Raw genomic sequence first — 27,903 nt, forward strand, 5'->3', positions numbered from 1 at the left:
TTTGATGCAATTATTAGGTGTGTCGTTAGGAAACTTAACATGTACCACTTATTAAATAATTACCAAGCAAGATTATTTTTGTAAAAACATTAGACTGAATAAAAAGCAAACCATCACTTGAATGTTTAAAAACTCAACACACAGGAAGACATGCTAATAGGACATGCAAATATATAGGAGGCATCATCATTCAATTATCTTACCTTTCCCAAAATTTTTCTCCCATTCATAGCAGCTAATGCAGCAGCTGCATCTCTGTGTTCATAAAATTCCACAAAGCAATATGGGTCATTGCTTGTATGCTGCAAAACAGAAAATCCAACAGAAGAGTTGACCCTTCTGCTATCGGGTTGCTGAGAAGAAAATCCAGGAGAAAACATTACTGATAGCTAGGAATGTGCAAGGTGAGACTGCTTAAGTTCATGAAAGCCTAACACTTTAAAAATGAGATTTACAGCTAGACCTTTATGTGCACCTGAGAATATTTTTCTACTTAGCCAGAACCATAAAAAGCGATTTAGGGGGGGGCCGGGTAGGTGGCGCTGGAGGTAAGGTGTCTGCCTTGCAAGCGCTAGCCAAGGAAGGACCGCGGTTCGATCCCCCGGCGTCCCATATGGTCCCCCCAAGCCAGGGGCGATTTCTGAGCACATAGCCAGGAGTAACCCCTGAGCATCAACCGGGTGTGGCCCAAAAACCAAAAAAAAAAAAAAAAAAAAAAAAAAAAAGCGATTTAGGGGCTGGAGCGATAGCACAGCAGTAGGGCGCTTGCCTTGCATGCAACTGACCCAAGAAGGACCTGGGTTTGATCCCTGCGTCCCATATTGTCCCTCACGTCAGGAGCGATTTCTGAGAGTGCATAGCCAGGAGTGTCACCAGGTGTGGTACAACCAAGAACAAAAACAAAACAAAAAAAAACGTGGCCTACCAGAAGCATACCTACCAGTATTGACTTTTAAAAATTCTAATGAAGTATGTAAAACATACAGTAAAACATACATCGAGAACAAAGGACCACTCTTTACCACTCCTCTCCCTACATTATTTTCTTTTTTTTTTTGGTTTTTGGGCCACACCCATTTGACGCTCAGGGGTTACTCCTGGCTATGTGCTCAGAAATCGCCCCTGGCTTGGGGGGACCATATGGGACGCCAGGGGATCGAACCGCGGTCCTTCCTTGGCTAGCGCTTGCAAGGCAGACACCTTACCTCCAGCGCCACCTACCCGGCCCCTCCCTACATTATTTTCAAAAGGATGAATTATATTTATGTTCATCAACTGTATCCCAACTATAAAAAATTCAAAATGAGTCCACTTTCCATCTGATCAAAATTCTGAACAGTCCTAATATATATGATGGTTCTACAGCCAAGACAATTTTTGGTATATCTTGATACAGAAGAAATAAGAATAAAAGTAAAACTTTCAGGCCCGGAGAGATAGCACAGTGGTGTTTGCCTTGCAAGCAGCTGATCCAGGACCAAAGGTGGTTGGTTTGAATCCCGGTGTCCCATAGGGTCCCCCGTGCCTGCCAGGAGCTATTTCTGAGCAGACAGCCAGGAGTAACCCCTGAGCACTGCCGGGTGTGGCCCAAAAACAAAAAAAAAACAAAAACAAAAAAAAAGAGTAAAAACTTTTAGATTTAGAATCAGTTGTTAGTATGACTGCCCAATCTTCCCAAATATCCTAATGTAAAGAGTTTTACATACTTTAAATGTGACCTTTCATTAAGGGAAAAACATTTGTGATCAAGATTTTCTGAAATGTGGATCACATTTGTATCACAAAACCACAAAATATTTTATATCACAAAACTATTAGAAGCATCAAATATATCATACAACACTACATTTGACAGTAGCTGGCAAAAAGGTACCTGAAAAAATGAGCAAGTAATACTAGATTTCAACAACTATTTTACCCTACCAAAATGGGGATCAATGTTATAATACTACAGCCCATACAAATGATAGAAACAATTTTAAATATAAGGCTAAAAGTATTCATCACTGATGACTATACAGGGTACTAAAAATACAAATATAGAATTCTAATAGCAATTTAAAAAGAAGTAAAAAAAAAAATACCAGATAAAAATGAAGATCTTTCAACCATCACTGTTTTTCATTCCAGGACAGTTTGTTGTTGTTGTTTTTGGGGGGGTTCACACCAAGCAGCGCTCAGGGGTTCCTCCTGGCTCTACACTTAGAAATCGCTCCTGGCAGGTTTGGGGGACCATATGGGATGCCGGGATTCAAACCACTGTCCTTCTGCATGCAAGGCAAACGCCCCACCTCCATGCTATCTCTCCGGTCCCCCATTCCAGGACAGTTTTAAAAGAAAAATCCAAAATGAGATGCCTACAACTATAGTGGCAAAGCAACCAGAGGCTTTTTCTTGAGGGGGGAAAAAGCATGATCATTAATACTGACAAGTAAACTATGAGCTCACACACAAAACCCTATTGCTACCGTCACAGGCTTGCTGCTCTTAAATGGTAAAGAAAGAAAACTTGGGGCCAAAGAGATAGCATGGAGGTAGAGCATTTGCCTTGCATGCAGAAGGGCAGTGGTTTGAATCTCGGTGTCCCATATGGTCCCCCAGCCTGCCAGGAGTGATTTCTGAGCATAGAGCCAGGAGTAACCCAAATCCAAAAAAAAAAAAAAGAAAGAAAAAAGAAAACTTGAGAAAGAGACTCTAAATAAAAATACACACTTGGGGGGCCTGAGAGATAGCATGGAGGCAGGGCGTTTTTGCCTTGCATGCCAGGTTCGAATCCTGGTGTCCCATATGGTCCACCCGAGCCTGCCAGGAGTAATTAATTTCTGAGCATAGAGCCAGGAGGAACCCCTGTGCGCTGCCGACCCCAAAACCAAACCCCCCCCCCCAAACCCAACAACCTACTAGCTGCTGTTTCCTTCTAGTGCGGCCTCTGAAAACTGCCCCATGCTGTCTCTAAGGTAGAAGCAGCAGAGGGGTCAGTCTCCCACCACCACCCCAACCCCCACCCTCACCCCCCAACCCATGTAAGCTAGGCAGCAGCAGGCCAGATGCTAGTCACAGACTGAGTCCACACACCCTACTGCAATCACCCTGCATTTAAACTCCTTTAAGACACCACCAACTGGCAGAGATGATACAATGTCTTTGCTTAAGAGATAATACACATAATATTAATATAGTTGTTACATAAAGAACAAAGGAAGAGATAGGATCTAAGATCAAATTTCAAGCAAAAAAAAAAAGATGATTACAGAATTTTTCAGATTAATATTATGTTGAACAGGAAGAGAAACCAGTTGGTCTATGCTTCTGTCCTTCGGGGTTTCCCATTCACTCCTCTACCACCACCACCACCACCTCGTGACACTCAGAAACTCAGCGGGGGCCTTACCTTAATTATTGTCACCAATTTTTGTTAGATGACATAAATACCGAGACAGAGAAATAGCAGACTTTACAACTATTTCCAAGGTCAAAGTTCAAGTTGGAGAAAAGAAATTATGAAAATTTATTTCAAATTTTTACTCCTCAAATGCTTAGATAATATGCACACAGATTTGTTGTTGTTTAATTCTGTCAAAATAATCTGATGTTCTGCAACATTCTCTAGTGATTCTTTCCATTCTTTTTTGTTTTTTTTTTGTTTGTTTGTTTTTGTTTTTGGGCCACACCCGTTTGACGCTCAGGGGTTACTCCTGGCTATGTGCTTAGAAATCGCCCCTGGCTTGGGGGGACCATATGGGACGCCGGGGGATCGAACCGCGGTCTGTTCCTTGGCTAGCGCTTGTAAGGCAGACACCTTACCTCTAGCGCCACCTTCCCGGCCCCGATTCTTTCCATTCTTTCATCCCGACCTCTTCCAGACCCGTTCTGGTCAGTGTACACTCGAGCTTGACTTCTGCGGCCTGTGATCCCTTTCCTGTTCTTGACCATCAGCTAGGTTTCAAGTTACCTAAGGCACATCTTGCTCAAATCCAATAATGCCCAAAGAGAACTCCAGGATGTCACCACAGAACAGCCCCCATCTAGCCTGTGTCCCCAACTCATACTCACTTTCCATTAGAAATAACACCGGGCCAAATGAGAATCCAAGGAGTGTCCCTGTCTTCCCTTCTGTAAGATCCCAACCCCACCTGGGGGATTTTGCTGCCACAGTCTACCCCAATCTCTTTCATTCTCTGTTATGGCTGTTACTCTACAGAGCAAGCCCTTGCTACTGCTCACCTAAATAAACCCAATTGATGCTTCTCTTCCACTTTTGCCACTACAGTTCTTCTCTACAACAATCATTCTCCAATCAGTGTCTGAAAAAGGCAAACCAGAGCACAACAGTACCTTGCTTTTAAAGCCCACTGCCACCATATAGTACAATCCAAATTCTGTCCTGGCCTGGACTACCTGGTGATTCTCAACCCTCCCTCAACTCCCATGTCTCTTTCTTCATCTCCCTCCACTGTCCAGGATCCAACCTCAGGGTCTGAGATCCATGAATACACCAAGGTCTATGGGGGTGTCATTTCCTCTTCTTCCAGACCAGGGGTCTCAAACTCAATTTACCTGGGGGCCACAGGAGGCAAAGTCGGGGTGATCCTTGAGTGCAAAGTCAGTAGTAAGCCTTGAACATTGGGGGGAGGGTGACCCAAACAACTAAAACAAAACAAAACAAAAAAAATTCCTCTAGGGCAGGGCCACAAAATGTACGGAGGGCTGTTTGCAGCCCGTGGGCCCCGAGTTTGAGACCCCTGTTCCAGACCTTACCTTGAAAAAAGCATCATCTTGTCTTTACCTGACCTCAGAGGTGATGTTTCCTCTACCTCCAAGCCTAAACAGAATCAACACTCCCACTTCACAGAGCTGTTTACTTCTCTTCCTACCTTACTCCTAAGAAGGCTGCTAACCTGCTTACACTAGCCTGTAAACACAAGGGAAGCTTGTGTTGGGCTCACCATTATATTCTAATGCTCTGACCAAGGCCTAACACAAACAATGAATGAATAAGTAATCAGAGGCAAAAAGGAAAGAGAAGATAAACCAGAGCAGAAAAAGATCTAGGGGCCGGGCGGTGGCGCTGGAGGTAAGGTGCCTGCCTTACAAGCGCTAGCCAAGGAACGGACAGCGGTTCGATCCCCCGGCGTCCCATATGGTTCCCCCAAGCCAGGGGCGATTTCTGAGCACATAGCCAGGAGTAACCCCTGAGCGTCAAATGGGTGTGGCCCAAAAACCAAAAAAAAAAAAAAAAAAAAAGAAAAAGATCTAAAGGCCAATTCACTGTATGGATTTTCAGTAGTATAACAGACGTTCCCAGCACAGTTTCTGGCCTCTGTGGAACACTAAGACTGCACGTCTCCTGGCATCTCCTGCGATAACCCCACCCAACTATGCAATGGTCTTAGGTTTCCCTTCTGTCTATCTCCTGGGCTGGATTCCATGTTCTTCTCGCTACCTGCTGTCCCTACTTCCCTAGATTTCTTCCTAGCTAGTTTCTATTACTAGCTTTCTGGACCTCAGACAGACACAACCTGCCCTCCAAAACACCTTCCTAGCCACACTGCCTGACCCGTTTGAGTAGACAGCATGGACGGTCAGACCATCTTGTCAGACTGTAGAAGTCTCTGGAGAGGGCTGCCTTATTCCCTCCCCACTATATCCCTAGCACTTACCGTAGACAAGAAAAAGTCAACCAAAAAAAAAAAACCTCAGACAACCAAAAAGGAAGAAGAAAACAAACTAAAACATTAAGTCATTGGCACTGCCACAGTCTTAATCAGAAAAAGAGGAATAACAAATTACCCTTACAACTTAAATTCCCACCTACAAAAAACATGGACAACAGTAGTTTAAAAAAAAAGATACATGAAGTTGCACTATATGATGATATATCCTAAACTAACCATTCATAAATGCCAATTCTTAACTTTTTATTTTATTTATTTATTTATTTTTGGTTTTTGGGTCACACCCAGCGACGCACAGGGGTTCCTCCTGGCTCTACACTCAGAACTTGCCCCTGGCAGGCTCCGGGGACCATATGGGATGCCAGGATTCAAACCACTGTCCTTCTGCATGCAAGGCAAACACCTTACCTCCATGCTATCTCTCCAGCCCCAATTCTTAACTTTTAAATGAACATTATTTAAAGAATTAATACTTCCTCATGGACTCCTAGAAATACTACTGAGTTTTGGAGAGATAGTATAGCAGGTAAGGCGCTTGCCTTGCACGCTTCCAACTCAGTTTCAATCCTCAGCATCCCATATGGTCCCTGGGCACCGCCCACGTGATTTCTGAGTGCAGTCAAGAGTAGCTCCAGAGTAGTGCCACTTATGACCCAACCCTACACCATCCCCTCACAAAGGTGAAGTATCACCTACACTTTAACAAAATAATCTCCAATAAAACTTTTCAGAAGCAGAATCATTTGACTAGAATAACATCATAGAAAAGAGCATTTGAGAGTAACCTTTGTCCTCTTAAAACATTCTAAACCTGGGGCCGGGCGGTGGCGCTAAAGGTAAGGTGCCTGCCTTGCCTGCGCTAACCTTGGACGGACCGCGGTTCGATCCCCCGGTGTCCCATATGGTCCCCCAAGCCAGGAGCAACTTCTGAGCACATAGCCAGGAGTAACCCCTGAGCGTTACTGGGTGTGGCCCAAAAACCAAAAAAAAAAAAAAAAAAAAAATTCTAAACCCAATTCGGCCTACTCAAAGAAATCAACTACAACAAACAAAAATAAGTATCAGAATATCTATCAGAATAATTTGGGGGCTCAAATGATTTGGGGGAGAAGTGGATGCTCAACTTCATGAAGTCTTCACACATGCAGGGCTCCTGAGCCTCAAAATCCATTCATAAAAACAGCAATCAAGGACCAGAGAGATAGCACAGTGGCGTTTGCCTTGCAAGCAGCAGATCTAGGACCTAAGATGGTTGGTTCGAATCCTGGTGTCCCATATGGTCCCCCCGTGCCTGCCAGGAGCTATTTCTGAGCAGATAGTCAGGAGTAACCTCCGAGCACTGCCGGGTGTGGCCCAAAAACCAAAACAGAAACAAAACAAAAAACAGCAATCAAGTCGTTCTTCTCAGACTGTTAACTAGCAGACCAACTGTCAGCACATGGACAGGGAAGATCTTACCTCTGTTATCATTTTACAGCTTTTACAGGGTCCAATCTGGCTGAATAACTGAAGGATAAGGACTTCTGTCACATCTCTGGAGAGGTTACCTACGTATCTGTATGAGAAGGAAAAATATAGACGATCAATAATTTCCCATCAGTGTTGGCTCAAAGACACTATCATTGAACTCACCACCTGCTATTTCATTTTTATTTCAACTATCTTCATTAAAAAATTCTAATTAAGGGGCTGGAATGGTGGCGCAAGTGGTAGGGTATCTGCCTTGCACATGCTAACCAAGGACGGATCGTGGTTTGATTCCCCAAGCTAGGATAGATTTCTGAGCACATAGCCAGGAGTAATCCCTGAGTATCACTGGTTGTGCCCCCCCAAATTCTAATTAAGACCAATCATCTGACAGTAAGACAACCTTTATTTAAGAAAGCAATACTTAAAATATATATATTCCTCAGAAAACTAGAAACTGAGCTTCCACATGACCTAGCAATACCACTCCTTGGAATATACTCTCTAAGGGCCCAAAAGACACAATGCAGAAAAACCTTCTACACTCCTATGTTCATTGCAGCATTAGTCACAATAACCAGAATCTGGGAGTAACCGAAGTGCCCAAGAACAGATGAGTGGATAAAGAAAATGCAGAACATCTACACAATGGAATACCATACCACACAGCTGTTAGGAAAAATGAAGTCATAAAATTTGCTTGAATGGGGGCTGGCGAGGTGGAGCTAGAGGTAAGGTGTCTGCTTTGCAAACGCTACCCAAGGAAGGACCAGGGTTCGATCCCCTGGTGTCCCATGTGGTCTCCCCAAGCCAGGGGCAATTTCTGAGCACTTAGCCAGGAGTAACCCCTGAGCGTCAAATGGGTGTGGCCCTAAAAACCAAAAAAAAAAAAAAATCACACTCTTTTTTTGTTTTTTGGGCCACACCCGTTTGATGCTCAGGGGTTACTCCTGGCTAAGCGCTCAGGAATTGCCCCTGGCTTGGGGGGATCATATGGGACTCTGGGGGATAGAACCTCGGTCGCAATCTTTCCTTGGCTAGCGATTGCAAGGCAGACACCTTACCTCTAGTGCCACCTCGCCGGCCCCAAAATCACATATGGTTAAGAGAAATGTTTTTCTTTTGTTTCGGTTTAGTTTGGTTTTGGGGCCACACCCAGTGATGCTCAGAGGTTACTCCTGGCTATATGCTAAGAAATCACTTCTGGCTTGGGGAACCAAATAGGACGCCGGGGGATCGAACTGCGGTTCATCCTAGGCTAGCATGGGCAAGGCAGACATCTTGTTTTTTTTTTTTTTTTTTTGGTTTTTGGGCCACACCCAGCGGTGCTCAGGGGTTACTCCTGGCTGTCTGCTCAGAAATAGCTCCTGGCAGGCACGGGGGACCATATGGGACACCGGGATTCGAACCAACCACCTTTGGTCCTGGATCGGCTGCTTGCAAGGCAAACGCCACTGTGCTATCTCTCCGGGCCAAGGCAGACATCTTAATGATTATGCCATAGCTCCTGCTTAAAAGAAAGTTTTGTATCATTAAGATCATTAATTCTGTCCTCATTATTTGGTTTTAGAAGGCAGCTTCTTTCTTGTTGTTGTTTTTGGGCCACACCCAGTGACACTTAGGGGTCACTCCTGGCTATGTGCTCAGAAATCCCTCCTGGCTTGGGGGACCATATGGGATGCCAGGGATTGAACCCAGAGTCAGCCACATGCAAGGCAAATGCCCTACTGCTGTGCTATCGCTCCAGCCCCAAACAGCTTCTTCATCAAAATGCATGAGGGCAGCAGACTGCACACTAGGCTTGAGTGGTCCAGAGTTAAATCCTGGGCAGCCCCCTGACCCCCACCAAAGACAGCATCAGAATAATAAAGTACAAATAATATAAATATAATAAATATAAATAAAGTACCAATAAAAACAGATCCATGGGGGCTGGAGAGATAGCACAGAGCTAAGGCGTTTGCCTTTCACGCAGAAGGACAATGAGTAGTTAGAATCCCAGCATCCCATATGGTCCCCCGAGCCTGCCAGGAGTGATTTCTGAGCGGTAGAGCCAGGAGTAACCCCTGAGTGCTGCCTGGTGTGACCCAAAAACAAAAACAAAAAACAACAACAACAACAACAAAAAATCCATAAAATAAAATAAAGACTAAAGATTTCTTTTCTCTCTCCTTTTCTTTCCTGTGTGTTTGGCCCACATCTGACTACTCAGTTACTCCTGGCTCTGCATTCAGGAATTACTTCTGGCTGTGCCTAGGGAACCATATGGGATTGCCAGGTCATCCACATAAAAGGCAAACACTCTACCTGCTCTGGATCCCAAGGATTTTCCTTCTATTACATAGAATACCAAATATACATTTTGTATAAGAAATCTAATACAGGGTCTGGAGAGTCAGTACAGAAGGTTAAGTAAGGGACAACCTGGGTTGATCCCTGGCATGCATAGGACGTCTCCAGCCTGCCAGGACTGATTCCTGAGTGCAAAGCCAGTGTGACCCAAAAAAACAAAAGAACTGGAAGAAATAGGAGAGGGTTTTTTTGGTGTGAGGCCACACTTGGCAATGCTCAAGGATTACTCTTGGCTCTGCACTCAGGAATCACTCACAGCAGTGCTCACAACACCATATGGGATGCCGCGGATTGAACCTAGGTAGGCCATGTGCAAGGCACGCCTTATCCACTGTACTTTTTTTTTGTTTGTTTGTTTGGTTTTTTTGGTTTTTGGGTCACACCTGGCAGAGCTCAGGGGACCATATGGTATGCCGGGATTCGAACCACCAACCTTCTGCATGCAAGGCAAATGCCTTGCCTCCATTCTATCTCTCCGGCCCCACCACTGTACTATTTTTTAGGCCCAAATACAGTAAGTTTTTAAAATAGGAAAACCTCACATACACTTTTGTCCAGAAAGTCACTTTGGTTATCATGTACTTCTCTTAATTTAGCTCAGTCAATGACCAAAGTCCAGAAGTCCTTTTATTTATGATGACAACTACCACTACAACAACAATAACAACTACTACTACTACTACTACTACTACTACTACTACTACTACTACTACTAGGTTTGGGGGCCACAAATAGCAGTGTATAGGGGTTACTCCTGGCAGAGCTCATATGAGATGTTTGGGATTGAACTCAAGATTGGCTGCAAGCAAGGTAAATTACCCCACCTGCTGGACTATATCACTATGGTCCTCTAGAAGTCTCTATTTGTGATATCTGTTAAATATTTGTAATTTTTAAGAGTTTCTGGGGCCGGGCGGTGGCGCTAAAGGTAAGGTGCCTGCCTTGCCTGCGCTAGCCTTGGACGGACCGCGGTTCGATCCCCCGGTGTCCCATATGGTCCCCCAAGCCAGGAGCAACTTCTGAGCGCATAGCCAGGAGTAACCCCTGAGCGTTACTGGGTGTGGCCCAAAAACCAAAAAAAAAAAAAAAAAAAAAAAAAAAAAAAAACCAAACAAACAAAAAAAGGCCATGGACTCCATGATCATCCTTTCCTGGCTAGCTTGGTTTATTATGGGCCCGGAGAGATAGCACAGCGGTGTTTGCCTTGCAAGCAGCCGATCCAGGACCAAAGGTGGTTGGTTCAAATCCCGGTGTCCCATATGGTCCCCCGTGCCTGCCAGGAGCTATTTCTGAGCAGACAGCCAGGAGTAACCCCTGAGCACTGCCGGGTGTGGCCCAAAAACCAAAAAAAAAAAAAAAAAAAGAGTTTCTAGAATGAGGTGCCGGGCGGTGGCGCTAGAGGTAAGGTGCCTGCCGTGCCTGTGCTAGCCTTGGATGAACCGAGGTTCGATCCCCTGGTGTCCCATATGGTCCCCCAAGCCAGGAGCGACTTCTGAGCGCAGAGCCAGAAGTAACCCCTGAGCGTCACTGGGTGTGGCCCAAAAACCAAAAAAAAAAAAAAAAAAAAGTTTCTAGAATGAAAACAACTGCTTTATTTTCCTAAATACAATATGCAACATCTGGAAACAGCTCTAAAACAAAATAAATCCATGTTTTATGTCTATGGTTACCATTTAAGTATATAACTGACAACATAACACTCTGAAAAGGGAAAATGTACTGTGAAAGATTAAGAGGTCAGTGAAACTTTAAAAAAAAATCTGTACTGGGCCAGAGCGATAGTACAGTAGGTAAGGGACATGCCAACCCAGGATAGATCCTTAGCATCAGATATGGCCCAGGTCCACTGAATACTGCCAGGAAGGATCCCTGAATATAGAGTAGGAGTAACCCCTGACAATCACTAGGTGTGTCCCCCCCAAAATAAATATCTGTACTAGTAAGTAGCAATTATCCGGTTCAGCTAAGAATTATTTACAATTTAATTTTAGATGCTTTAAAATTGAAATGGGGGGGCGGAGAGATAGCAAGGAGGTAAGGCCTTTCATGCAGAAGGTCATCGGTTCGAATCCCGGCGTCTCATATGGTCCCCCGTGCCTGCCAGGAGCAATTTCTGAGCATGGAGCCAGGAGTAATCCCTGAGCACTGCCGGGTGTGACCCAAAAACCACACACACACACACACAAAAATTGAAATGGGGGACTGGAGAGATAGCATGGAGGTAAGGCGTTTGCCTTGTATGCAGAATGTCAGTGGTTAGAATCCCATCATCCCATATGGTCCCCGAGCCTGCCAGGATCGATTTCTGAGGGTGGAGCCAGGAGTAACTCCTGAGCGCTGCCGGGTGTGACCCCCCCCCCCCCAAGAAACCTGAAATGGTACCAGAGTACAGCATGGCAAAGAAGGCATTTGCCTCTTAGCAGGCTGACACAAGCCTCAGTCCTGACATCCCATATGGCCCCAGAGCACCATCAGGAGTAATTTCTGAGTGCGGAGCCTGGAATAAGTTTCCTCGCATCACCAGGTGTGATGGCTCACCTACATTCCCAAATGAAACAAATGAAAACAAATCCCAAAACTGAGAGGGAAGTTCAATGCTATTAACAGGAGCCACACCAATGCTAACATCAGGCCCAGTGTGCCTTCTATCTTTCCAATTTAAGCATAGCACACCCACCAGTACTATGTCACTCAGTGAGAGACTTTTCGCAGTAGTAAGGAAAGTTCAAAGATTATGAACTAACTAAATTGCCTATTCCTTTTTAACTCATGGAGGTTTGGGATTTGTGAGCCTATCTATATAATTTCTTTTTGAAGAAGACAGACTTGTCTAGAAGAAAGCATGAATGAACAAGTGACTTTTGTCCTCTGAAAGGTATTCTCTGGGAACAAAGCACTAGTAGAGTGAGGGTGCTTGCCTTGCCCAGGGTCAACCCAAGTTCAATCCCCAGCATCCCATATGATCCCCCAGAGTACTGCCAGAATAAAGATCCAGGAGTAACCCTTGAGCACCTCCAGGTGTGACCCAAAAACCAAAGCAAAAAAAATGAAATAAAAGACATCATTTGGGGGACTGGAGCGATAGCATAGATAAGGCGTTTGCCTTTCATGTGGAAGGACAGTGGTTCGAATCCCGGCATCCCATAAGGTCCCCTGAGCCTGCCAGGAGTGATTTCTGAGTGCAGAGCCAGGAGTAACCCCTGAGCGCTGCTGGGTGTGACCCAAAACCCCAAAAACTCAAAAAAAAAAAAAAAAAAAAAAAGACATGATTTGGGCTAAAGCAACAGCACAGCAGTAGGGCATTTGCCTTGCATGTGACCGATCCAGGACAGACCTTGGTTTGATCCCTGGCAACCCATACAGTCCCCACCAGCCAGGAGCGATTTCTGAGCTCATAGCCAGGAGTAACCCCTAAGCGTCACAGGATGTGGCCCAAAAAGCAAAAATAATAAAAAGGCATCATTTTTTTCTACAGTGCTAGTTAAGAGTTCATTTTTACCAGAAGTGGATAAAACTATTTCCATAAATTAAAGCTAAATTGTAACTGCTAGAATATTTTATTGTAACAAAATGTCAATTTCTAAATTTGCATTGCTATCCAGGAGAAATAACAGGAGCATTACCTTCCTCACCTCATAGCCACAAGAAAAAACTGCTCCCTACCATTTAATACAACTTTTATTAAAAGATTTCTAGACTGGGGCTGGAGAGATAGCGTGGAGGTAAGGCGTTTGCCTTTCATGCAGAAGGTCATTGGTTCAAATCCCAGCATCCCATATTGTCCCCGAAGCCTGCCAGGAGGATTTCTGAGGGTGGACCAGGAGTAACCACTGGGCGATGCTGGGTGTGATCCCCCAAAAAAACAAAACAAACAAACAAAAAAATTTCTAGAGACATCACTTATACATGTATGGTTTCAAGCACTGATGCCAATTTATTTTTATTTGGTTTTTGTGTGACACCCAGCAGCGCTCAGGGGTTACTCCTGGCTATGAGCTCAAAAATTGCTACTGGCAGGCTCCGGGTATGTTACATATGGGATGCCGGGATTCAAACCACTGTCCTTCTGCATGCAAGGCAAACACCTTACCTCCATGCTATCTCTCCGGCCCCATGCCAAAATTTTTTTAAAGTTAGTCTAAGTTTAGAAAGTTATGAAATAGTTATGCTGAAATATATTTTAAGGTTTATTTTTCAAATAGAAGCTTCTATCTGAACTTTCACTAAAAGTTCAGTGGTGAAGCAGCAGTTTCTAAAACTAATATAAAAAGGTCTGCCATTATAGGTAGGATCTTAGTTTACCAGATTAGGATGGAATTCACTATCTACTTCACTTAAACTTTATCTAATTCTGCCTTTCCTTCAGAGCCATAAATTTCATTCATTTGAATTATCATGACTTTTTATCTTTCTTTTTTGTTTTTATTTTGGTCACACCTAGCAGTGCTCTGGGCTTATTCCTGGCCCAGTGTTTGTGGGATATGTGATACCAGGGATCAAAAGAGGGCTGGCCACGTGCATGGCTTGTGCCTTAACCTCAGTACTATCCCCCAGACTTTCCATCATTAATACTTAAATTAGAAACACCTTACAGCTTTAAAAATACTGCTCAGGGCCCTGAGAGATAGCACAGCGGGGCGTTTGCCTTGCAAGCAGCCAATCCAGGACCAAAGGTGGCTGGTTCGAATCCCGGTGTCCCATATGGTCCCCCATGCCTGCCAGGAGCTATTTCTGAGCAGACAGCCAGGAGTAACCCCTGAGCACTGCCGGGTGTGGCCCAAAAACAAACAAACAAAAAAAAAAATACTGCTCAAACTACTCCTTTACATTGTCATAAATGATCCCAAAATAAATAGCAACAAAAATATTTAAGACAAAAGCTCAGATTAGACCTGCTAAAATAATTTCTTGGTAGTATTTTAAAATAAAATGCTCTTTTTAAATTATGATTTCTAGACTTCATTTTCTGCTGTTTGGTTTTTGTCAAAATATTCTAAAGTTCCAAAGGTTTAGATAAAATTTCCACTTGAGGGGCCGGGCGGTGGCGCTAAAGGTAAGGTGCCTGCCTTGCCTGCGCTAGCCTCGGACGGACCACGGTTCGATCCCCCCGGCGTCCCATATGGTCCCCCAAGCCAGGAGCGACTTCTGAGCGCATAGCCAGGAGTAACCCCTGAGCGTCACCGGGTGTGGCCCAAAAAAAAAAAAAAAAAATTTCCACTTGAACACAAACTTGTATTGAGAAGGCTTGTAGTCAAAAGTGAACATTTGGGGCCGGAGAGATAGCATGGAGGCAAGTAGTTCGAATCCCGGCATCCCTATGGTCCCCCGAGCCTGCCAGGAGCGATTTCTGAGCACAGAGCCAGGAGTAACCCCTGAGTCCTGCTGGGTGTGACCCCCCCCCCCAAAGTGAACATTTAACAAGTTTCAAAAAACTTTCTGACTGGAGTAAAAATAAATAAAAAATAATGGGGCCAGAGAGATAGCATGGAGGTAGGACGTTTGCCTTGCATGCAGAAGGATGGTGGTTCTAATCCTGCCATCCCATATGGTAACCTGAGCCTGCCAGGAGTAATCCCTAGCACTGCTGGGTGTAACCCCAAAACCAAAAATAAATAAAATAAAATAAAGCCATAGGCACACCTGAGATCTATTTTGTCTTTTTTTTTGGGGGGGAGGGGTTGGGCCACACCCAGCAGTGCTCAGGGGTTACTCCTGGCTATCTGCTCAGAAATAGCTCCTGGCAGGCACAGGGGACCATATGGGACACCGAGATTCGAACCAACCACCTTTGGTCCTGGATCGGCTGCTTGCAAGGCAAACGCCGCCACTGTGCTATCTCTCCAGGCCCCTATTTTGTCTTTTTAAAAAAGGAATTATAAGTGTTAACCATTGAAAATGGAAAATGATGCCTTTATTCCTCAGAGTGATAATACAATTTGAAACTAAATCCCTGGCAGTTCCACAGTAGACAAAAGTTCACATTGCTGGGGCCGGAGAGATAGCACAGTGGTGTTTGCTTTGCAAGCAGCTAACTCTGGACCTAAGGTGGTAGGTTCGAATCCCCAGCGTCCCATATGGTCCCCTGTGCCTGCCAGGAGCTATTTCTGAGCAGACAGCCAGGAGTAACCACTGAGCACCGCCAGGTGTGGCCCAAAAACCCAAAAAATAAAAAAATAAAAAAAATCACATTGCTAAACTATTTCCCATGTCCAACTGGGCAGAATTTTAAGCTAAGAACATCATTCCTTTCAGAAGACTAAATGTACTTCCACTCTGAAAAGAGTAGGCCTACCAAGGCTGAAATTACCAGTACTTTCTTTCACATAGGTCCTAGGGTTAAATTTCCAAGTAACATTTTTGCTTTTGTTCTTGACAACTTTCTGTGTGAGAGATTTTCCCCCAATGTCCTTTGGGGGTATTCAACCAACCAATCAATATGTCAGTATTTTGGAGCTGGAGCAATAGTGCAGTGGGTAGGGAGCTTGCCTTGCAAACTGTCCCAAGTTTGATCCCATTTGGCCCCTGAACCCCACCAGGAGTAATTCCAGAGTGCAGAGGCAGAAGTTACCCCTGAGCACCTGCAGGTGGTGGCCCAACCCTCCACACCCCAAAAGCCATTATTTTGTTTCAGGAAGAAGCAGAGTAAAGGAAAGGTTCAGAGAAGAACAAGTGAACTGACCACCAACAATAAGGATATACTGATTTACACAGATATGTACTTTTTTGGAGAGGGGCACACCCAACAATGATGCTCAGGGTTTACTCCTGACTGGCCCAGGGGACCATATGGGATTCCAGTAACTAAACTAGGTTGCAGTGCGCAAGGTAATGTACTACAGCTCAAGCCCCCAACAGGTACATTTTAAAGCAGCAGAACACAAATGAATGTGGGGTTTTATTACAGCGCATTATAGCCAAATCCAATTATATCATGAAATATAACAGCACTTTTTCTGCTACTGACCTTAGATGATCAGGTTATACTCGAAGTCACTGGTTTCATTGCTCACTGAGTCCCTTTCAGGAAGACAGACCAGCTCTAATAATATGGCACTGTTTGGCCGGAGGCATAGCCCAGCAGGAAGGGTGTTTGCCTTGCAACCTTCGTTGCAATCGCTGACATCCTATATGGTCCCCCAAGCCTGCCAGGGGAACTGAGCACAGAGCCAGGAGTAATTCCTGAACACCATTGAGTGTGGGCCCTCAAAAGATGCATTGCATAATATGGTGTAATCCTAGACCCACAATTTCTACTCAGTTTGATGCCATGGAAAAACAGAAGGATAGAAACTACAATAGAACAGGATAAAAAAAAAACAACAACAACAAACACAACAGGATGATAACCTAACACTGAAGTCTAGATTCAGATACTTGATGGATCAAATCACTGCACTCAGAGCCACCAACAACAGTCTGAACCGTGGGGTCCTTCAGTGCAGGTGTCAGGCTCACACACCAGTGTTACACAAGCTACCCAATACATATTACCCCAAATGTCAAAGCAAAGCGAAAAAAGAAAAAGACCTTTAAAGCAACTATATGACAAACTGTAGGCTCAACATCAAACCATTTCATACCATTTTAAATGCCATCAAATAAATTAGTAATCTGTAGGTAATGAATATTTAAAGACATACCTAAGTTATAAACACCATCTTGTTTTCTGATGATAGAACCAAATGTCTTAGCTTGTATGTGTTTGCAGGGGGAAAAAAAACCCAGCGGTACCCAGGTTTTTTGGTGTTTTATTTGTTTGTTTTTGGGCCACACCTGGCAATGCTCAGGGGTTACTCCTGGCTCTGTGCTCAGAAATCGCCCCTGGCAGGCATGGGGGACCATATGGGATGGCAAGATTCAAATCACTGTCCTTCTGGATGTATGGCAAATGCCCTTCAAAACTATACTAGCCATTTGGAAAGCAAATCCACAAATTCCAGTGCAGAAGGAAAGGTAACTGTCCATAAATAAACAAAACAAAGCCCTACTGGAAGCTATCACTCCCATCTCTGAAGTCTCAGCACAGAGTTCATCAGGTTACTAGAGTCTTAATCAGGTTACTCTGATCTTAAAGAATTCACTGAGGACAAAAATATAAAATGCCCCCCCCAAAAGAGCTGCATTATGCTTTTTTCTGAAACCTGACAAAAATCTCAATTGTGAGGCACTTGCCTCGAATTTTTACAGTTGAAAAATTTCCAGAAACATAAATCACAACTGACAGTTCAGTCTGCTGATAATTTTAAATCATTGCGGACTTTAAAATAAAAAACGTTAATACCAATTTCATGAAAAGAAGCCTAATTGCTGTGAAATATTTAAGTACTTCTTGCATTCCTGTCAGTGAGAAAGTGCTACAGGCCTATGATTTTCCGGAGTCTGGTATAAAAGCACTCCCTTCCCATTGAGACATAGAGCAGCAAAAAGGCAGAGGGCCGGAAGGCACAGTGACACAATGCCACCGCCCAGACAGCTGCAAATAGACAATTCCTAAAAAAAAAAGACAATTCCTGGGTGTCAGAGAAAGAGCAGGAGCCAGAGAAGAGATCTCACTTTTTGGAAAAGTAGATGGATTGGTCTATTGAGAAAGATGGAAAAGAAGATGGATGCAAAGACAGGAATCAAAGATTTTTTTTTTGCTTGTTTTGAGGACACACCTTGCTATGCCAAGAGATCACTCCTGGTGGACTCAGGAGACAATGTGTGGTGTCTGGGAGCAAATTTAAGTCGCCATGTGTAAGGCAAGCACCCTACACATTGTACTATCTCTCAGGCCTGAAATAGCATAGTATTTCATGAGACCAGGAATTCCTTTTTTGTTTTTATTTGGAGGACCTTGGGCTACACCTGTCAATGCTCAAGGCTCACTCCTGGCTCTGCACTTATAGATCACCTGCTAGTGATCAGGGGACCATAAGGATGGAACCCGGTCAGTCTGATAAGCAAGACAAGTAAGTACCCACTCACTGTCGGATCTTTCCAGACCCAAGACCAGGATTCCTTCTATCAAGGGGAAGATACAGTTGATGAGAAATGTGTCATGAGGCAACCCATTAGCTAATCCACAGCCATTAAGGTGCAAGGATGACATTTCAGACGTGTGACATACAAATAACTTTCATCTCAATACACACAAAGCATCCAACTTTCCCCAGATGCTTGCATCCAAGTTCCCGCCCCTAACTAAATATTCAGCCCGGCCTCCCAGATACTAAAGGGCAAATTGCAAGAGTGATCCAACGCTCCTTTTTATTGGGGGGGGGGGGGGGAGGAAGAGGGCAATAGAGCACCATAGCAGAAATGTCAGAAGAACCTAAAAGAAGCAGGCTGAGCGGGCCTTGGAGTGATAGCATCTGATGGGCTCGCGAATGGGTGGGGGGCTTAAACTCTGGGGAGAGACTAGAGAAGTTGGAACCCCAGTGAAGACCCCCCAAGACACCCACCAACACACAGGTGGCAGCAACACTGATCACGACGCCTCTCAGCTAGGAGAGAAGCGGCAAGTTTCCGAAACCAGCCCCCCCCCCGCACTCACCCCGTCACCCCAAACCCACCACCCCACCCTATCAGACAGCAGATCCAGCCAAGTGCACTCCATCTTCCCTACAAAGGGGTGGGTTAGAAGGGGGGCAAAAGCCAACAAGACACCCTCCTGATAACTCTGGGAACGCGTGCAGCGCCCCGAGAGCCCAGCAGAAACATTTGAGGAGAAATCACTTCGCTCCGTGGTATGGACTTGTCTTTTTTCCGTGTCTCCCCACCAACCACACCACTTTTAAATTGCAGGGGGACCGGGGAGCGCTCGTGCTGAGTCATCACTCTTCCTTCGGGGCCGCGAAGGAGCCCCAGGAAGATGCAGTTCATTCATTAGTGGGCCTCTGGATGAAGAGCCACCGATGGGGGAGTGGAGAGCGCGCTGGGAGGGCACCCCAACACCGGGTGAGGAGGGCCCAGCGGGGAGAGGGGAATTCAGTGGGGGGTCCCGGAGTGTTGCACAGACGAGGGGGGGTCCCACAGACGAGCCCCTTTTCTCCCTGCAAGCCACCAAGGGGAGGGCTTGCTTGTCAACGCGGCGCGGGCGAGGGGCGAGTGCGCTCGGGGCAACTTTGCGCCCCGCAAAGCCCGATCGGGGCAGGCAACTGGGGCGGCAGAGCGGCGTCCCCCCTATGCCAGGGCACTTGCAAAGTCGCGGCGCCCCGCGGGGGGGACCCCGGCGGTGACAGCGGCGGCACGTGGGGCCCCGCGAGCGAGCGAGCGAGGGAGCGAACCCGAGCCGGGGCTGGAGTGGGCCTCGGGGTGGGGGAACCCGCAATCGCAATCGCGAGCGCCAGCCCCACTGGGGTGACCCAAAGGGGGGAACGCCGGGGCGCGGGAAGAGTGTGAGGAGAGGACGCCTCCCCCATGTCCCGCCCGCGGCCCCCAGATCCACAGGGGGAGCCGGAGCTCGCGCCGGGCCTGACCTGACAGCCTCGGGCGTGCACTCGCCGACGGGGTGCCAGCGAGGGGGGCGCGCGCGCGCGGGGCGGGCCCGGAGCAGCCCCCCGGGAAGGGCCCTGCTGGAGGGGAGCCCCGCGGGGGAGCAGCGGGGAGAGTGGGGGGACGCGCAGCCGGGGGGGACGCACACGGGCTCCACGCGGAGGGCCCCCCGCCCGCGCTGCAGCCGGGCTACTCACAGGGTCCGGGGCTGCCCGTCGTCTTCCATCATGGTGGGTGCGACGGCGCGATCCCGGGACCGGGGGGAGGGCAGGGCCGGGGAGGGGAGGGGAAGGGGAAGGGGAGGGGGGCCCCGGGCTGCGGCGGGGGGCACAGGCGCAGGCACCGGACCCCGTGCGAGGGCTCGGGCGAGGGCTCGCTCCCCCCAGCCCGCTCCGGACGCGGCGCCCCAGCCAGGAGGAGCAGGAGGAGCAGGAGGAGGAGGAGGAGGAGGAGGAGGATGGACAAAATGGCCGCCGCCACCAGCCAGGCCGGAAGCGCGGCACGGCGCAGGCGCGGCCCGCCAGGTCACCGCTCAGGCCGGCGGCGGCGGCGGCGGCGGGGCGGCCTGTAAGAAGTGGGACCGCGGAGAAAGGGATCGACTCGGGGCTTGCTCAGGGCTGAAGACGCGCCGGCGCCGGCTCGCGCGCGGCCCACACGCCGCCGCTGCCGCCGTCGCTCGGAGTCGGCAGGCCCCGAGGAGACCGAGCGAGGCGCCAACCGCGCGGCGTGTGTGCTCCTGCAGGGAGCGAGGGAGGAAGCGGGCGCCGCTCTTGCCGCAAAGCCTGCTGGGAGTTGTAGTCCCGAGAGGAGGGGGGGAAACGCGCCGAGGCTTCTGGGAGATGTAGTCCGACGTGCCGACGTGCCGCGACCAGGAAGTCGGCGAAGAGCGGCGGTGCCAGGCAGAAAAGCGCCGTCCCGGAAGTAAACTACATATCCCAGCGTGCCTCGCGGCACGGCTCCCGAGCCTGTTGAGGCTCCGGAGTGGCTCTGGCGGCTCGGCGGCTCCGCCTCCGTCCGGGCCCGGAGCGGGTTCTTCAAGCGCGCCGGCTGCGGACTTGGGCTCCGCGTGGTGGCTGCTCTCGCCGTCCGGATGGACTCGGGGAGCAGATAGGCCGCCGCCACCTGGGCAGGGCCTCGCGTCGGCGTTGTGCTCGCCTGCGCCCCTGGGAGGTTTCCGCCGGGCCGTCCGCCTCTGGGCGCTTTTTCTTCCCGCAGTTGAAACGATCTCAGGCCTTGGAAGGTCGCTTGGCTGTCGGATAAGGATGCGTGGCAGGCAGCGGGGATTGCACGCACACGTCTTCTGCCCTCGCCCCAATTTCTTTCTTTTCTTTTCCTTTCTTTCTTTTGCTTTTTGCATCACACCCGACCGCGCTCAGGGGTTCCTCCTGGCTCTGCGCTCAGAAATCGCTCCTGGCAGGCTCATTGGGGGGACCCTATGGGATCCTGGGATTCGAACCACCGTCCTTCTGCACGCAAGGCCAACGCCTTACCTCCATGCTATCTCTCCGGCCCCGCTCGCCCCAATTTCTTTACTAACAGTCACACGGGAGCTCAGTGGCTCCCCACCCCACCCGCCCTGCTGGACCCTCACCGAGAGTCAAGCGAACTCTTACTGACAGTTCCCCCCGCGCGCACCCTCCCTCGCGCCCCGCATCTTCTCCGAATCTTAAAGGTTTTGCACTTGGTTAACTGCGACAAGCAGGAGAAAGTTGCTGCCGAGCGTTCCCAGTTCTCTCGGATCCGGGGCTGGAGGTGTCAGCCTGGCAAAGACCCCCCTCCCCCGGAACAGCCAAATGGCAGCGAAGAGGGTTGTTTGTTATAGTCATGGAGCAAGGACAGACTGGCAGAGGGTCTCTGGTGGTGCGTCGTGACCGCGCAACTTTGCAGAGATTTCCAGCCGTTTGAGCTGCAACGCATCCTCAGGCCCTCGAAAGGAGGTTCTCTTTTATTGTTGCTTCTTGTTTGTTTTAGGGGGCTACACCTGATGACGCCCAGGGGTTACTGCTGACTCTGCACACAGAAATCACTCCTAGCAGTGCTCGCAGACCATAGGATGCAGGGGTTGGAACCCGGGTCACCCTCGTACAAGGCTAACACACCCTACCTGCTGCTGTACGATCACTCTGGCCCTGTTTGTTTGTTTCATTTGGATCTGGTGGCATAACTGGATTGATCATAATCATCTGCCTAGAAAACATGAGTTTCAAACCACAGACATCAATCATTTTGCAGCTTTGAAAGTGGGAAATCAGAATTTATTTCCTGGGTTCAGGCAAGGCTGGTTGGCATTGCAAGACTGGAAGGGACAGGTCAGCAATAGGACTGTGGTTAAGGTCTTTGCCTTGCATGTGACCCACCGAAGTTTGATCCTTGGCACTACATCTGACCCCTTGGTTCCTGCCAAGAGTGATTCCTGAGCACAAAACCAGGAGTAAAAGAGTAAGCCCTGAGCACAGACCGGTGTGGCCCCAAACAGACAAGAATGAGCCAGAGTTTCTGGTTCTTGCCTTTCCCCACCTTAACTTCTCTGTAATTACGTAATCCTCCAGCCTCCCTACAGCATCTGCAAAGACTTACTGTAACCACACAGGCCCCTTCCCTGGACCCTTCACTAAATCACATCATCAAATAAGTGATTTTACATCCTTCAATGCCTAAGATTGAACTAGGAGTGCACATCTACCAGGCATATGCTCTGCTGTATCCTGAGGGAGGATGAGCATGGGTCCCAGCCCACCCCCACAAAATCCGTCTGAGGACATTTGTTAATTCTGGGGTTAGGACGGGGCATTGATTGTGGGCCATTACCTAACCTGTACACTTACCTTTGTGAATTTAGCTCCTGCTAAGAATAGCTGTGGTGGGGGGCTTGCCTTGCATGCATTCAGTTCCAAGATTCCTCCAAACCCTGTGTGCCTCCCCCAAAGCCTGCCAAGGAGTGATCCTGGAATGTAGAAAATGGCCCAAACCTCCCCCAAAAAAAGAAAAAGTGAAAGAACTGCAGAACATACACCACGGCCCCAAAATGTTATACCAGCATTTCCAACTAATTGCCTGGTTCACCTCCTGTGTGCATTTACTCTGGCCCCACCAGTTAACCACCACCCTGAGTCCTCTTTGCCAAAGTCAAACAGCCCTTTCTCTATTTTTTGTATGTCCATACATGCTTCCCAGAGTATGATTGTACCTGTGATTGTGTGTATACATATATTTTTATATGTATTTCAAGTAATAAACATACTTGCTGTACACTTTAGGATGGCTAGGATCCAAACTACTGACATGGATGTAGCACAACAGACACTCATTGCTGGAGTGGAGGTCAAAGTCACAGTACAGTGGGAAGGACTTGCATGCAGCTATTCCAGGTTCAATCCCCAGGATTCCATATAGTCCCCCCCAAGACTGCCAAGTATGATCCCTAAGCAAGGAGTAAATAAACCCCAAGCATTGCTGATTATGGTCCCAAAGCAAAATAAAAGTCTCATTACTAAGTGAGCCAAGATGGATCAAGACGTTTTGGCAGTTCCGTCACAAAATTAAACAAGATAATCCTTGTAAATTATCAAGAGGTCTGCACATGGAAGGTGTCCAGCAGTTTTGTTCATAATTACTCAAAATTGGAAGCAACCAAGACGTCGTCTAACCCTTGAGTGGCGTCTGGTCCATCTGTGTAATGGACTTATTATTCGATGATGGAAAGAAATGTGCTCTCCAACCCCCAAAACAAGGGAAGAAACCTGGGTGCATAATGTGAAGTGAAGCTGGGCTGAGAAATCATGCTGGTTCCAACGGAGCAGCCTCTGAAAAAGCAAAACCACAGAAATGTCGAAAGATCAATGGTTCCCAGAGGGAGGCAAGAGAGACGAATAGGTGGGCATCAGGGCTTTGTTCATGGGGAACTGATGGCTGAGGATAATCTAATAGTGGCTCCATAGAACCCTGTGAGCCAGTGAATGCTAGTATAAGCTAGGGGCTCTGCTTAGTAGCAATTCTCATCTATTGCAACATAGACCTCATAAGAGCAGGAGGGTGATAAAACAGAGAATCTATGATTGGTGAGAGGCACTACTGTAATTCCTGCAGAATTTTTCTGTAAACCTCAAACTATTTTAAAACAAATGAAGTCCCTTACAAAGGATAAATAAGCTTTTCTAGCCTCTTGAGATCTTTTGCCTTAAGGAACATGGATAATATTCAGTCCTATTTTATGTACTTAATTTGTGTTCATCATGACATGCTCTTCTGAGGTGTGAATATGCCACATTTTGATTTCTCTTTGGATGACCTTTGTGACTGTTTCAAGGGCTTCACTAGATAAACAGAGCTGAAGATTTCCCTCCATTTCTCATTGCAGATAAAGGCAAGAATTTTCTTTGATCTGGTCTGCTCTGTATCTAAACACGAATTTGGTGAGCCCCGTGGCATCTGATTATTCAAAAAACATAACGGACTATTTTCTCCAATGTGATCACAAGGATCTATATTTTCCCTTTGATAGTATGCCAGTCAGTATACTGCATCATAAGGTAGGGTGCTTGCTTTGCATGTGACTGACCAGCTTCAATCCTGGTACCTCACCCTCTGTGTGTGAATGTGTGTGGGTGTGTCTGGGTGTGTCTGGATGTGTGTGTGTGATTTGGCTTTTCACTCAAGGATTCTTGAGTGCCTTTGATGAGTCTTGCCACCAGCCACTCATGGAGGTGGGTGCCTGAATACAGAATGGTACACTGCAGACTTTAGGCAACAGTCTACTCGCCTGGACCTCTGCTTGATCAGTGAAGTTGGCAGGTTTCTTCCTGTCAAACTAGTGACTTTGCCAATTGGCTGACCTTTGTGGCACCTCATACAACCTGAACTTTGTCTGCCTTCCAGAAGGGCAGGGGTGGAACATTGGACTCAGGGATTTGCAAAGGAGATATTTCCTGTGGAGGTAGAGGTGCTTTGTGGTGCATGTCCTTGCTCTGATCAGAAGTTACAAGGGGTTTGAACTTTGTTCTCTTCAAGAGATCTGTTGATTTGAGGTTTCTTTTTGGTTTAGGGGCTAAGCCTGGCAAGTGGTTTACTCCAGGGTTTACTCCAGGTTCTGCACTCAGGGGTCACTCCTGGTGGGCTTGGGGGATGCTATGGGATGTCAGGGATTAAATCTGAGTCGGGTGTATGAAAAGCAAGTGCTATGCCATCTGCTTCTTAGCATTTTTATGTTTTGTGGATATTTTGTGTGCCACACCCAGCAAACACTCAGGGGATACTCCTGGCTCTGTACTCAGATATCAAGGGGCCAGAGAGATAGTACAGAGGTAGGGCATTTGCCTTGCATGCAGAAGAATGGTTGTTCAAATCCTGGCATCCCATATGGTCCCCCAAGCCTGCCAGGAGTGATTTCTGAGTGTAGAGCCAGGCAGAACCCCTAAGCACTTATGGGTGTGGCCGTCCCAAAAATAACAAAAATATCAAAAAAGAAAGAAAGAAATCACTCTTGACAGGGTTGGGAGACCATATGGAATTCCGGGGATCGAACCCAGGTTCAATCGAACCCAGGTTGGTGTGTGCAAGGCAAATGTCCTATCTGCTGTGCTATCACTCCAGCCCCTTATTCGTGTTTTTATTTTTATTTTTTTATTTTTTGTTTTTTTGGGTCACACCCGGCGGTGCTCAGGGGTTACTCCTGGCTGTCTACTCAGAAATAGCTCCTGGCAGGCACAGGGGACCATATGGGACACCGGGATTCGAACCAACCACCTTTGGTTCTGGATCGGCTGCTTGCAAGGCAAACACCGCTGTGCTATCTCTCTGGGCCCTTCTTCCTGTTTTTAAAGGAGTCAAATCTATGTAAACGTATGAATGTATTTTATTTAAGAAACATTTCCCCACCTCCTGGTCTAACTGATAGGATACAAGATATCCACATATCTACTAAAAAGCTTTAAAATCTACTTAGATTTTTGGGGGCCAGAGTGATAGTGTAGGGCATTTGCCTAGTAAACAGTTGTTCAAATCCTGGCATTCTATATGATCCTCCGTGCCTGCCAGGAGCGATTTCTGAGCACAGAGCTAGGAATAACCCCTGACTGCCACTGGGTGTGGCCCCAAAAAAAAAATCTATTTAGATTTAGGGACCAGAGTGATAGCACAGTGGTAGGGTGTTTGTCTTGCATGCGACCAACCCAGGACGAACCTGGGTTCAATCCCCGGCATCCCATATGGTTCCCAGAGCCTGCCAGGAGTGAATTCTGAGCACAGAACCAGGAGTAACCCCTGAGTTCTGCCAAATATGGCCCGAAAATCAAAAATAATAATAAAATAAGAAAATTAAAATCTACGGGCCCGGAGAGATAGCACAGCGGCGTTTGCCTTGCAAGCAGCCGATCCAGGACCAAAGGTGGATGGTTCGAATCCCGGTGTCCCGTATTGTCCATATGGGACACCGTGCCTGCCAGGAGCTATTTCTGAGCAGACAGCCAGGAGTAACCCCTGAGTACTGCCGGGTGTGGCCCAAACACACACACACACACACACACACACACACACACACACACACACACACACACACACAAATCTACTTAGATTTAAAATCTACTTTAAAAGCATTAACATCTTGCTTATGACTGGCTTTGGATTACAAAATTTAGATTACTGAGCCATGAGAACTTTTGTGTGAGAAATGGGATACAGTGTTAAAGGGTCTGAAGTATCTTGATGAGGGGCCAGTAACTTTGTACATAAGTCCACAAATGTTAACACTACTGTAACTGTGTTACCTAAACTATAATCAGAAAAAAATGGAAGAGGGGGCTGGAACAATAACACAATAGCAGGTAGGGGTTTTGCCTTGCACAAAGCTGACCTGGGTTCAATTCCAGCATCCCATATGGTTCACTGAGCATGCCAGGAGTAATTTCTCTTTTTTAAACTATAATATTTTTATTTAAGCACCAAGTTACAAATATGTTTGTAGTTGGGTTTCAGTCATATAAAGTACACCCTCCTTCATGAGTACAACCTTCCCGCTGCCAATGCCCCCCATCTCCTTCTTCCCCAGGAGTAATTCCTGAGCTCAAAGCCAGGAGTAACCCCTGGTTACTGGTTGTTGGGTGTGTCCCCCGCCTCTCCCCCAAAAAAAAGAATAAGTGGAAGATGACATAAAAAAGAAAAAACACCTTGCCCTTGACATGAAACTAATCTACTTGAGGGGCTGAAAGATAATACAGTAAGTAGGGTGAATGTGGAAGACTCGGATTCCACCCTCAACATCCTATATGGTCCCTTAGTATGACTAGATGTGTCAAAAGTGAAAGCATTAGGGCCCGGAGAGATAGCACAGTGGCGTTTGCCTTGCAAGCAGCCGATCCAGGACCAAAGGTGGTTGGTTCGAATCCCGGTGTCCCATATGGTCCTCCGTGCCTGCCAGAAGCTATTTCTGAGCAGACAGCCAGGAGTAACCCCTGAGCACCGCTGGGTGTGGCCCAAAAAACAAAACAAAAAAAAAAAAAAGTGAAAGCATTAACAAAAAGAAATGACACCCCACACCACCACTCCCTTAGTCATTGACCAGAGCAGGCCTCAGGTGGATCTCTGAGGCCAGGATCTGGTTCATGATCAGGTTAGACCAAGTGGATCTTGGGTCTCAGAGAATGCCCTATGGTACTTCCTCGGAGGCAGGTTTGAGTGGGTGCTTCCCTGCCTTCAGAATCAGACCACAGCAGAGCTGGGTTTCTGGGATTCGTTTTTATGACCAGCTCCTCTAGGTCAGGGCTGGTGGAGGTCACAAACCACGTCTTCACAATGAGTTCTTGTCTGTCACAATCTCCTTCCTGTTCTGGAGAAGTAAGTGGATTCTTCTTGGTCCTTGACTCTTCCATGGGCCATTAGAGATTTTCAGCAGAAATGTAATAGCAGATCTGTACTATAGTAAAACAAAACAAAACAAAAC

General features: G+C 47.1%; 1 protein-coding gene across 3 annotated transcripts in view; it reads right to left on the minus strand.

Annotated features, from left to right (window-relative positions):
• TIAL1 (TIA1 cytotoxic granule associated RNA binding protein like 1) overlaps positions 1 to 20,247 on the minus strand; it is a 33,016-nt gene extending 12,769 nt beyond the window's left edge. For 2 of the 3 annotated variants that reach the window (XR_007490695.1, XM_049764493.1), the window contains exons 1-3: positions 20,168 to 20,247; positions 7,134 to 7,230; positions 204 to 353 (exon numbers count right to left, since the gene is read on the minus strand). Coding sequence is in view for 2 of the 3 variants with exons in the window: in XM_049764493.1 (XP_049620450.1) it covers positions 204 to 353; positions 7,134 to 7,230; positions 20,168 to 20,199 (279 nt within the window). In the remaining variant the exon portion in view is untranslated. The remainder of the gene's footprint in view (positions 1 to 203; positions 354 to 7,133; positions 7,231 to 20,167) is intronic. The other variant, XM_049764494.1, reaches the window with a different exon arrangement.
• Between the last annotated feature and the right edge of the window lie 7,656 nt (positions 20,248 to 27,903).

Source organism: Suncus etruscus, chromosome 17 (genome assembly GCF_024139225.1).
Source record: "Suncus etruscus isolate mSunEtr1 chromosome 17, mSunEtr1.pri.cur, whole genome shotgun sequence".
NCBI classification, from domain to species: domain Eukaryota; kingdom Metazoa; phylum Chordata; class Mammalia; order Eulipotyphla; family Soricidae; genus Suncus; species Suncus etruscus.